This window comes from Corvus moneduloides, chromosome 6 (genome assembly GCF_009650955.1).
Source record: "Corvus moneduloides isolate bCorMon1 chromosome 6, bCorMon1.pri, whole genome shotgun sequence".
Classification (NCBI taxonomy): Eukaryota; Metazoa; Chordata; class Aves; order Passeriformes; family Corvidae; genus Corvus; species Corvus moneduloides.
In genome coordinates this window covers 2245491-2258006 of record NC_045481.1, presented here as the reverse complement: position 1 = coordinate 2258006, position 12516 = coordinate 2245491, and the positions used below count along the sequence as shown (strand labels likewise).

The window sequence follows — 12516 nt, the reverse complement described above, 5'->3', positions numbered from 1 at the left end:
TAGCAGGGAACAGAAATGACCCAAGGGGTTCCCTCTGCTCTGACATTTTGCTGTGAATCCCACGAGTTCAATTCTTGCTGTAAGGCTCAGATGTGTTTTGACAGGTACAAAGGGATACCAAGAACACAACCTCCCGAACAGCCCTTGAGTAAGGTGGGTGCTTGGTGGTTCTTAGGGTGATAGAGCTTAGCACAGCCCTGCAAAATGCCTTTCAGTGTCACCAGCTGGGTTCTCCACCCCTGATGATTGTGCACAAAAGGGTTTGGGATGTGTCAAAGCACGATGGGACGTGTGCATGGTAACCTGTGAATTTTTTTAGGTGCCTTACTGTGAAGAGGTGCAGGACCCCCCTTTACAGACAAGCCAGTTGAATTTGTCACGCTCACAGGGGGACACTTGGGAAGATGAACACGTTTTCCTTGCTGTCAGGCTGCCCTGAAGGGTCTCGCTGGGCTGCCCAGCACCAGACATTCCTGCCCTGCTGCCGGAGCGGGGTCCCTGCTCCTCTTCGAGGTCCGGCCCGGGCTCGGGAGCGGCGCTGCCCAGCAGAGACCCCATTTCTGATCTGTAGTTTGCATTGATCTTACGTTTAGACACGCAGTCAGAAGAACAGACCCTCCCTTTTCCAGTGCCTTTGGAAAGATCGCAGCTTCGTAGAATGAGTCCTTTCTCCTCCACCCTTAATCTACAACCCAGCTTCTCGGGGAGATCCTACTTTGAGCTAAGATCTTCGGCCCACCAGCTGAGCTTGCATTCTTCCTTACAGTCCCTGAATTCAGCCGGTGAGCTGAGCACCTCTGGCGTTGCCTCTTGGTCTGTGCTTCTGGCCATCTCCAAACTATTTGTTTGTTCTGTTCCGTTGTGTTTGTTTTTCCCATGACATGCGGATGGCAGCGAGAATTCTTTCTGTTTGTCAGGGGCCTGCTCCTGCCCCCAAGGGGGTGGTCGGTGGCGTGGTTCTCCTGGGGTGTTTCAGCTGTGCCAGAGTGGGCAGTGTGAGGTGTGGGGTGATGGAGCAGCACAGTAATTCCTTACCTGGGTGCTGCTCTTGGCAAGACTGACGTGGCTGAACCCTTCGGTGATCATAAATCCCAGAATGGTTTGGGTTGGAAGGGGCCTTAAAGCTCATCCACTTCCAACTTCCTGGTATGAGCAGGGACACTTTCCACTAGAAGATCCCTCATCTCTAGTTTGTATTGAGCTTGTTTCAAGGGATAATCAGAAAAGACATTCCCTGGGTGAAACCTGTGGAAATATCCCTGTGGTTTCCTTTCACTATGAAGATTTGGTGTGTGAAATTAGTTTGGTTGATTAATTCTAAATCCCCCCCCTCTTAAGAAAGAAGCAAGTCTGGGTGCAGGCAAGGTCTAGCCCAGAGAGGTGGTGATGCCCCCCTTATTGGAGGTGTCCCAGGCCAGGTTGGACAGGACTTGGAGCAGCCTGGTCTAGTGGAAGGTGTCCCTGCCCATGGCAGGGTGTGGAATGAGGTGATTTGTGTCCCTTCCTACCCAAACCAGTCTGGGATTCTGTGATTCCAGCTCACAGCCTGGCTTAAGGCCTGGAGATGTGGGCTCTCTTCCGCTCAGCTTTGAGCACTGGGCTCGGCTTTTCCAAACCCAGACGTGATCATTCCAAAGCCGTGTTTCCTGCGGAGCAGAGGACACCACTCCCGTGGTTCAGATCCGTGTGCCCGGAATCGCAGGCTGCGGTGGGATGTAGGCAGGTCAGGCAGAGTGAGGGATGGATTTGGGCAGGCAGCGAGGAGCCACAGGCACAGGGATCTCTCAGAGCTGTTTTCTAACCAGTCTTTGCACATCTTCTGTTGCTAAAGATCCTGGGCCCTGATTCTTCCAGCACTCTGGATTTACGCCACTCCAAAGGCGTTAATTCCCGGCTTTCTCTGGTGTAAGCCCAGGAAGAATGGGGGCCCCCGATTGTTTGATTTCCATCCCATAACACGGAATGAGGAATGCTGCAGCATGACCCTTGCCAGAATAACCGGGGGGGCACCCTGCAAATTTTCTTTTCTTTGTGCTTTTTATGTTTGATTGCTCGTCGTGCTGCTGTGAGCTGATGGCTTCCAACGCTGTTTTGTTACGGACGTTCCTTCCTTTGTGTCCGGTGTTCCGGGACCCTTCCGTGCTGGCCGTGAGCGATATCCGTGTCTGCACCGTGGACCTTCTGCAGCCCCACTCTGGGGTGGGGGGACAGGGAAAAACGGGATCCTGAACGCCAAAACAGGGTCTGTGTGTCCCTCACGAGAGCTTGGAGCAGAGAGATGCGCAGAGACCTGGGAAAGCGAGGTTTGAGTCGGAACACGGGGCAGGATTCATTAAAGCAGCCTCAGGAGGAGCCTCTTGGCACAGCACAGAGCACAACCACAGCCGGGTGCTTTCCCACCAACACCCAGGGCAGCAGGGGGAAAACCAAGCACAGAGCCAGGCAGGGGTGGCCCTAAAATCCAGCACCCTTCGTGAGCACCCTCCCATGCAGCGCCAGCACGGGGCTCTGTGTTGGCATCTCCTCCTGGTGAGAACAAGCTCCTGGATCAGGACAAGCTCCTAGGTCAGGAAAAACTCCTGGATCAGGACAAGCTCCTAGGTCAGGAAAAACTCCTGGATCAGGACAAGCCCCTAGGTCAGGAAAAGCTCCTGGATCAGCACAAGCCCCTAAGTCAGGAAAAACTCCTGGATCAGGACAAGCCCCTAGACCAGGACAAGCCCCTAGACCAGGACAAGCTCCTGGATCAGCACAAGCCCCTAAGTCAGGACAAACTCCTGGATCAGGACAAACTCCTAGACCAGGACAAGCTCCTGGATCAGGACAAGCCCCTGGATCAGTCCCCAGCTCCCATGAGGTGCTTGCAGCCCGCAGTCAGGCACAGGAGCAGGAAGGGCACCCCAACACATCCTGCCCATGCAGCTGATGAAGCTGCAGCCCTTTGGTGCTAGCAGGGGTCTGAGCCAGCTCTCAGCCCCCAGGGATCCCCTTTCCAGCTCCACTCCCACCCAGACCTCACACCCATCAGGAAGCAGCCTGGCAGAGCTCAGTGGTCCCTCTCCACTGGACTCACCAGTGGCTGCCCTTTCCTCAGTCCCTGTCCTTCAAGGAGTGATTTTTCAGTCAATTTAGAGAATTTTTACCAAGCAGCCAAGATACTTCACCAAGGCTAAAATTTCCTGCCTCCTTTCCGGAGAAACGCTGAATAATTGGGCATCCTGAGCAGTCAGATTTAAACAGTCCACACTCAAACTCCCAGGCTGTGCTTGCACCCCTCTCCGTGCCCTCTGGCTTTTAATGAATCAGGTCTCCTGTGGCTGCTGGATGCTTAATTAACAATGAAATGCTCACAGGTGTTTGTCAGGAGGTTGTTGTTCCTTAGCTGTGATGTGTGAAATGTAGTATCTCTTTATAGGATGCAATTTTGACACACAAGGATCGCCTTACTCCCAATTAGGCAAGTATCTTAATTACAATTAACTGGCACCTCCTGCGTGTTGCTTCATTCTTTTTGCTTTTTTCCTTCGGCGACTGAGCAGCGTTTCTTGCTCGTACCGTGCTTGCAGAGCACTCTCGGATGTCACAGAATCATGGAATTGTTGAGGTTGGAAAAGCCCTCTAAGATCATCAAACCCAATCATTCCCCAGTACTGCCAAGGCCACCACTGCCCCGTGTCCCCAAGTGCCACATCCACATGGCTTTTAAATCCCTCCAGGAGTGGGGATTCCACCACTGCCCTGGGCAGGAGGCAAATCTGGAGAAGTTATGATTGCTGTAAAGGCATTTTAAGTTTTTCCCCCTGTATGGTTTTAAAGAGAAGCCTGAGATCAGTGCTCTGGAAGTGGCCCTATGATTAAGAACTGATCCTTCTGCTCTCCTCCTCTTTTAAACTGAAAGAGGAGAGGGTTAGATTGGATATTAGGAAGGAATTCTGGCTGTGAGGGTGGGGAGGCCCTGGCACAGGGTGCCCAGAGAAGCTGTGGCTGCCCCTGGATCCCTGGAAGTATTCCAGGCCAGCTTAGGGCAACCTGGGCTAGTGGAAGGTGTCCCTGCCCATGGCAGGGGATGGAATGGGATGGTCTTTAAGGTCCCTTCCAACCAAAACCATTCCATGATTCTCAGTACATATCCCCGCTCATTAAGGCCACGTGAACGTGGGCCAAATGCTGCGGATGCAATTAGCCCCTCTGCAGCTAATTAAAGCAAGGTGGCTGCTGCTTGCCTGTCCTCTTCAGACTTTCTGCAGGGCCTGTCCTGCTCATTCTCCCAAGAGAAAGACCCTGCAGCCCTGTGGGATTCCCTCCTCACCCTGCACCCACCCACATCCCCAGCCCCTCTTCGCACCTCTCACCCCACCTTGATCCAAAATGCCGACAGATCCATGCTCTGGCTGGAGTCACAGACAAGCAGGAATGGTTTCTCCTTCTTTCCCCTGCCCGACCTGACGTGCTGTTTTCTCTCCTGCATGCCTTGCCCTGGGAATGACCACAGTTGACATTAAAAAAATGGTGGCAGGTACGGCACCCCCGTGTGCGGCGCGGGGAGCGCGGGGCGGCCGCGTGCATGGGCGCTGTCTTGTGAAACGTTCCAATAAACCAATGAATCCGTCTCACCCGAGTGTTTTTATTTTTCAAGCCGTCAGAGTGTTTTTGTGGATGTGTCAGTTGACGTTTTCAGCTGGAGGAAACCACCTGGGGAACTGGGGTGGTGGCTTGTGAATGAATCCCCGTCCCTCTGTCTTGTCAAGGACGTGACACTGTATCTGTCAGATTTGCAGAGCCGTGTGCATTTAAACCAGCAGCCCTACGGAATCGTGGAGGTTTTGGGGCCTTTTCCAGCCTTCCCATGAGTTCTTGTCTTAGGTGTGGCTCGTTGCTTGGCAGGGAGGTTTCTTGGTGTGATGTGGTGTCTCTGTAAATGAAGACCTTTGTGTGTGCTTTTGGTTCCCAAAAACAGCCCTTAAATACTCACATGGAGTTCATCTGCTGCTCCTCGGTCCTCTCCCCACACTGACCTGACCCTGCAAACTAAGTAACACTTGGTCCTGAGAGTAAGTTATGTTCCAGGCCAGGTTGGACGGGGCTTGGAGCAACCTGGGATAGTGGAAGGTGTCCCTGCCCATGGCAGGAGGTTGGAACGAGATGGGCTTTAAGGTCCCTTCCAACCCAAACCATTCCATGATTCCATCATTCTGTTAGAGCTTGGAGACCTGGTGAGGATCACGTCTCCTGCAAGGGCCAAATTTTAGGAGACCTTGAGGATCCTGCAGGCTCACGAGCCGAGACACTGGGAGCCACGGAGCAGCAAGAGCGAAACTCCTCCAAGTCCTGGCCGTAAAACCTCAGCCACAGTGGCAGCTGCAGCCACAGGAGCTCAGAGCATCCCTCCGTGGTGGAAGTTGTCCTCGGTGGTGGAAGTTGTCCCTCGGTGGTGGAAGCTCCGTGTCCTGCATGCAGCATGCCCTGTCCGTGTCGCTCCGCGCGGCTCTGGCGCGTCCCCACGGCGCTAACCCCGTGTTGTTTGTGTGTTCCAGTTGCTTGGTTTTCTTTCGACCCCGCCTCTGCCCACGCTGACATCATCTTTTCCAATGACAACCTGACTGTCACCTGCAACAGCTATGATGACAGGGTGGTGCTGGGGAAAACGGGCTTTTCCAAAGGGCTCCACTACTGGGAGCTGTCGATCGATCGCTACGACAACCACCCCGACCCGGCCTTCGGCGTGGCACGCATCGACGTCCTCAAGGATGCCATGCTGGGCAAGGACGACAAGGCCTGGGCCATGTACGTGGACAACAACCGGAGCTGGTTCATGCACAACAACTCCCACACCAACAGGTAGGTGGGCTGGGACAGGATCTTCCTCCCGGACACCACAGCTCAAGGAAAAGCCCATGGCTTTGCCAGTGGCACCTACAGGGATGACATCAATCCTGGTCACCTCTGTTGGAGGATGTGCCCTTCCCCAAGTGGGGATCAGGCCCTGCCTGCCTGCTGCTGGCTTGCTCCAGTGTTCCTTCCCTGTTTACCACCACTCTTTCCATGGTGATTCTTCCTGTTGGCATCCCCTTCCCAGTAACATCCAGAGCTCTGCAACTCCCGCAGCAACGTTTGCCTCGACCCGTGTGCCACAGCTCCTGCTCGTGTTCCACATGGGACTGGGGACTTGGCCTGGGGAGAGCATGGGGTCACCTTCCTGCAGCCCTGAGGGCCATTCCCTGATGGATCAGCAGGTTTTGGTGTAGGTGCTGTGGCCTTGCTCCACAGTTCCACATGCTTTCCCCCATGGTTGTGTGGCTGTGGCTGCTCTCGGGGTGGCTTTTCCCTTGGGGACATCATGGCAAGAGGAGAGCAGCTCCATGGGAGGAGAGGGTAGAGGAGGAGGTTCCCAGGGAATCACGAGCATGGCTGGGATGGGAGCAGGTCATGGCCTGGCTCCTGGGTGAGCTGTGGTGTTCATCATCATCAGTCCTTGAGCTCCATGGCCTGAACCCCGAGCCTGGAGCACGGGGGACATGGAGCCACCGACCTCCTCCTCCCACAGAACCGAGGGCGGGATCACGAAAGGCGCCACGGTGGGAGTGCTGCTGGATTTGACCAGGAGGACTCTGACATTCTCCATCAATGAGGACCAGCAAGGGCCTGTGGCCTTTGAGAACCTGGAGGGCCTGTTCTTCCCCGCCGTCAGCCTCAACAGGAACGTGCAGGTACGGGCTCGGTTGGGCTCTCTGGAGCAGGGCGTGACATTCCCAGCAGTGGGAAGGGGTCACCTTGCTGTCACACTGCCCCTCCTGCTGCTGTCACTGCAGTTGCTGCTCAGGAGCAGGAGCAGGAGGGTTCTCGTGCAGCAAGGGCGGCTTGGAAGGAGCTAAACTTGCAGCACCCTAAACCATCTGTGAGTCTCCAGGATCAGGACAGGCCTCCCTGCAGCCACCAGCTCCTCGCTCCAGGTTTCTCCCTCAGGGCTGCTGAAGCACCAGGGTTCTCCAGCCCTCCTGGGGGTGGGGTTTGATAACTGTGTTTGGTGATGCTCCCCAACAAGAGCCTCAGCAGCTCCTATGGCTCTCCCAGGACCTGGATGGGAGCATCACCAGGGAGAAGAGCACCTTTTAGAGCCTGCTTTCCATTTTCCCTCTCTCCCAAGCTCTCAGCTCTCCTGAACATCACCAAGCGGTGACACCCTGAGCAAATCCGGTATTTCCATCTTTCATTTCTCTTCTCACTGGTCACATCCCTGCTGTCCCTCTGTCTCAAGGAATCTTCCACACCCTGGCTTTGGCACCTCCCCCCTGCCACTGCCTGCACCTCCAACCCTGCACAAGTGCCCAGGCACATCCAAGGACACGTTGCACATAATGGATCATCTCAGGGTGTCGAGCATTTGGCAGGGTCTTCTGCAGTGGGTGTCAAAGCTGGAGAGGGACTTTGGAACAGAGCCTGGAGTGACAGGATAAGGGAATGGCTTCCCACTGCCACAGGGTAGGGTTGGATGGGATATTGGGAAGGAATTCTTGGCTGTGAGGGTGGGGAGGCCCTGGCACAGGGTGCCCAAAGAAGCTGTGGCTGCCCCTGGATCCCTGGCAGTGTCCCAGGCCAGGTTGGACAAGGCTTGGAGCCACCTGGGCTAGGGAAAGGTGTCCCTGTCCGTGGCAGGGGGTTGGAATTAGATGTTGTTGGAGGTCACTTCCAACCCAAACAATTCTGGGATTTTATGATCACCTCTGTGCAAGGGCAGAGGCACCAAGTGGCCTCTCTAAATGAGGGATCCATGGATTAGGACATGCTGTGCTGTGTCTGTCAGGATCCAGGGCTTACTGCGCTGTCGCCAAGGCAGTGAGAGTTTTCCAGCAGCACTGGGACAGAGCTGTGTTGGGACCATCCCAAACTTTGGGAGCATCCTTGCCAAAGTGTGCCACCCCAAGGGTCTCACAGGCAGGGGAGTCTGCCTGGCTTGGAGAAGGGCTGAGAAATGCTTAATTAGGCAACACTAAGGAAGCCCATGTTGTCTATGCTGGGTTTAGGGGTGCTGTATTAATTTGGTGTGATAAAAACGTCCTGCTGTGTGCTGGGTTTAATTCCTGCCTCAGTCCTATGCACAGCCATGAGGGACAAGGCATTTCTGGAGGCCCTTGGCTTTGAGAGTTCCCTGGGCAAGGTAGAGCCTAAATCCCCTGACAACACAGAAATCCCATGGGATGCTGATAAAAGGCTGCTAGTTAAGCCAAGCCATTTATTATGCTTCTTCAGAGGTATATGACTAATTGAAAACAACTCTAATTAGGAGGGAAATCACTGCATTTTAGACAGTTTTCTTTAAATCTGTATGTGAAGGGGGAAATGCTGCTGCTGCAATAAAAGGAGGAATTGTGCTCTCCTCCCGAATGGAAGCATTTGTGGAGGAAACTGAATTCCCCCTGTGCCACTCACCAGTGCCTGTGTGAGCACGGCCCTGTCCCCACATCCTGGTGCTGCTCAGCTTCCCCACCACAAAGGTCCTTCCTCCCACCAGCAATCAGCCACATCTCCTCCACTGTCCCTGTCCACTCTCTGTCCCCGTCCCCACTCACTCAGGCCCTCTCCAAGATCTCCTGTAATGGCTTCACTGTCCTTCAGGCCCCCCATCCCCTCTTGTCCATCCCACCTGCACAAAGACCCAGCTCCTGCCATGTCCCACCTCTCTGGCAGCCAACTGTGAGATATGTACGCAGCCAGCTGGGAATGTTTGGGGCTTGGTACCGCTGGTTCCAGCAGTCCCAGTTCATGCCAGCAGCACAGAAAAGTGAGGAACAAACCAGATGCAGCCACTGCCACAGTCCCGGGGACATCCCTGCATCTCCATTCACATCCTGCCTGTCCCCAGTGCTGCTCCTGCCCTCCCTGGGGACAGTGTGCCAGCTGCCACACCACGAGCTGTCCCAGCAGGCACACTGGGACACAGGTGAGCCCCACATCTCTCCTTGCAGGTGACGCTGCACACCGGGCTGCCGGTGCCTGAGTTCTACGCTTCGCGCTCGGCCATGCCATGAGGATGCTCCTGGAGCCGGCTGCCTCTTCTCGGGATGAGAGGAGCCAGCCTGTTCCCTCCTACAGGACAAGGCCGGCCTGCCCAGCTGCCGGATCCCTGCTCGGCCTCCGGGTCCTGCCCGCTCGCCAGGTCCCTGCTCGGCCTCTGGCCGCAGACGGGGAGGCAAATGGGGAAGGACGATCCTGGCTCTCGGCCGTCTCCGCTCTCCGGCCTCCGCGCTGTCCCGTGTGTGTGCGCTTCGCTCTTTAGCTCTCTTTGGCTGATGAAGTACCTAGGTAGCCTGAGCTGTTCTCCTGTGTCCGCTTTTAGGTTTGGTTTTCCTGATTTGAGTTGGGGTTTGGGGGGGGGGGGGCAGTTCCGTGTCTCTTTCCCCTCCCGTGGGGCCGGCCGGAGGGACCCCACCACGGGAACGCTTCCGCCCACGCCCGCCTGGTTACTTTGCAGGATATTTCTTTCCCCTGTGGCCTTTCTTGCAGAGCACCCTCGGTCATGTGTAGAGGTGGGTCCTGGATTACCAGTCAGTCTCCATGTCCTTACCAAAACACCCCGCTCTGTCCCGTGTCCCCCTGGGGCATCTCTGTGGGGCAGGGGGTGGCCATCCTGTCCCCAGGTGCTCCGGGTGCTGGCAGGCCCTTGGTCGGGTGCCAAATGCCCACGGTGGGTTCTCCAGGGCTCACCCACACCTGGGTGCCAGCACACGCGCCACAGCCATAGACCGGAGAGTACTCGCCCGGCTCTTCGGAGATTAGTGTTTATTTTTTTATAGTTGCCATATAAAGCCTAGCCTTAAATTCAACTGATAGTGTCCTTCCAATCACCGGAGAATTCATTCTGCAGTGAGGGTCTGACAGAGAGCCCGGGGGTGGGGATGGGATGGGGAGGAAGGAGAGCTGGCCACAGCCCTGCCACGCACTCAGGAATACGCGCCTGCTGCCGGCAGCAGTTCCCGTCGGCCTCCATTCCCTACTTGACTTTCTGGTAATTCAGAGGCAGGAGAGGAACGGTGCCAGCCCCATCGCCGAGCCGAGAGCGCCTGCATGCACGTGTCCCCTCGCTTCGCTTTGCGGTCCCTGCGGAGCCGGGACGGGCAGCGGGATCGCTGCCGGCCGCGTGCCAGCGTTCCCAGCCTGGCCGGAGCACCGCGGCTCCGGGTGGGACGCAACGGGAGCGCCGGCCCAGCAGAAAGACAAGTGTAAATAGCCCATTCCTTCCCGGCGTGCCCTCCTCTAGGACAGTCCCGTTCACTCCCTTGTTGCTCTAGCATTAAGTTTTCCTAATTTATTGGATGGGTGCTATCTCGTTGACTCCCACCGAGGAGTTCCCCCCAGCTGCCGGAGAGCCACGTTGCGGGACAACGCCGGGCAGCTCCTGGGTGGATTCCTGAGGAGCCCCCGTGGCCGGCTCACCTGGGGCTCCTCTCTCAGCCGTCATCCCCCGTTCTTTAGGGTGTTCATGGTGCTTCTTAGAGTCCCAGTGATTGTAAGACGTCGTCCCCCCGTTGCGCGATGGTAGCTGCACACAGCCGCTGTACTGACGAGAAGTGTCATGTTTGCTGTTCTAATAAAGGACTTTTACGAGAGAAGGGCAGAGCTTCCAGAGCATCTCTGTGCTTCAGTTCCCATCTCATCCCCCCTGGTGCACATCCCTCACTGGCCTTGTCCAGAGACAGCAGCAGAGAACGGACAGGACTCAGTCAGTGGGAGGGAGCAGGGCCAGTTGAAGAAATCCCTGGCTGTGAGGGTGGGCAGGCCCTGGCACAGGGTGCCCAGAGAAGCTGTGGCTGCCCTGTCCTTGGAAGTGTCCCAGGCCAGGTTGGACAGGGCTTGGAGCCTGGGCTAGTGGAAGGTGTCCCTGCCCATGGCAGGGGGTGGAATGAGATGGGCTTTAAGGTCCCTTCCAACCCAAACCATTCTGGGATTCTCTGAAACCCAGAGCTGTGTCAGCACTATGAGATGACTGAGGGACAGGGCGGGTCCTGTGCCACCATGTCCCCTTCCTGGCACAGCAGCACCCTCTCCCTGTGGTGATGCCTCAGCCAGCAAGGTCATGGAGCAGCAAGAAATAGGAGCTTCTGTTTCCCACCCTGTGACCAGGAGGTGGCCCAGGAGGGAGATGGGTCACTGTGTTACACCCCTGGGACTCGTGGGGAGCTAACCCAGGCACAGCCAGGAACCCCAAATCCAGCAGCCCCACATCCCACCCATCCTTTTCCCAACCCTTTCCTGAGTAAACTCCATCCCTTCATGAGAAGTGGTGACAATTCCCCATTCCCAAGATGGGTATTGAGCTGGGACAGTGGGAGAGGGGAGGGTGCAGCTCCCAGCCAGGGCTCCCCACTGTGCCTGCAGCCCATCAGCAGGGAAACTGGGGGGGCTGAGGGGTGACCCTGGGATATAAGGAAGGAGAGGGGAGTGACCAAGGCTGGATACAGAGCACCATCTCCCCAGGGAGATGAAATAGAGGCAAAAATGCTAAGGGAAGAGTGGAGGGGGGGCCATTTCCAAGGGAACAGCATGGACAGTTCTCCCAGGGCCGTGAGAAGGACCCGCTGCTGGGATATCAGTGCCTGCTCTGTTTGCCCAGAGTGACTCAGGAGAGGTTTTCAATGTGCAGCCTCTGAGCTCATCACGGGCTTGAGTCCAGGGCTATAGAAGAAAATGCTAATGCATGAAGTGCATCTCAGAAGGATGCTTGTTCCTTCCAGAGAGGGAATGTGCCCAGGACACCGGAGACACGGGAAACTGCATCCTCCCTGCAGCATGTAAAACCAGCCTGTAAGTCATGTACAGCACCGGGAACAGCCCAGGGCCAGAGCATCCGTGCCAATAGGACAAGGGGGAATGGTTTTACACTGACAGAGGGGAGATTTAGGTGAGGTATTGGGAAGAAATTCCTCCCTGTGCGAGTGGTGAGGGCCTGGCACAGGTTGCCCTGTGGCTGCCTCATCCTTGGAAGTGTCCAAGGCCAGGTTGGATGGAGCTTGGAGCAACCTGGGACACTGGAAAGTGTCCCTGCCCATGGCAGGGGGTGGAACTGGATGATCTTTAAGGTCCTTTCCAACACAAACCATTCCATGATTCTGTGATTCTATTACTCTCTGGATGGAAGCCTGTGCATGGAGCTAATCTAATCTAACCCTGCCCTCTGGCACTGGGAAGCCATTCCCCCGTCCTATTACTCCAGGCCCTCATCCAAAGTCCCTCTCCAGCTCTCCTGGAGCCCCTTCAGGCCCTGCAAGGGGCTCGGAGCTCTCCCTGGAGCCTTCTCTTCTCCAGGTGAGCACCCCCAGCTCTCCCAGCCTGGCTCCAGAGCAGAGGGGCTCCAGCCGTTGGAGCATCTCCGTGACTCCTCTGGACTCGCTCCAGCAGCTCCACATCCTTCTGATATAGGACCCCAGGGCTGGAGGCCACTCTGCACGTGGGGTCTCACCTGAGCAGGGCAGAAGAGCAGAATTCCCCTCTCCCCTGCTGCCCACCCTGCTGGGGATGAGC

The 12516-nt window shown here is 56.2% G+C and overlaps 1 protein-coding gene across 11 annotated transcripts in view; it reads left to right on the top strand.

Moving 5' to 3' along the window:
* TRIM9 (tripartite motif containing 9) overlaps window positions 1–10609 on the top strand; it is a 61662-nt gene extending 51053 nt beyond the window's left edge. For 2 of the 11 annotated variants that reach the window (XM_032111494.1, XM_032111493.1), the window contains exons 8-13: window positions 594–782; window positions 3416–3457; window positions 4493–4516; window positions 5535–5838; window positions 6545–6707; window positions 8964–10609. In XM_032111494.1, the coding sequence (XP_031967385.1) occupies window positions 594–782; window positions 3416–3457; window positions 4493–4516; window positions 5535–5838; window positions 6545–6707; window positions 8964–9026 (785 nt within the window). In that variant the 3' untranslated portion in view covers window positions 9027–10609. The other 9 variants (XM_032111500.1, XM_032111498.1, XM_032111496.1 and 6 more) reach the window with 8 other exon arrangements.
* The last annotated feature ends 1907 nt before the right edge of the window (window positions 10610–12516 follow it).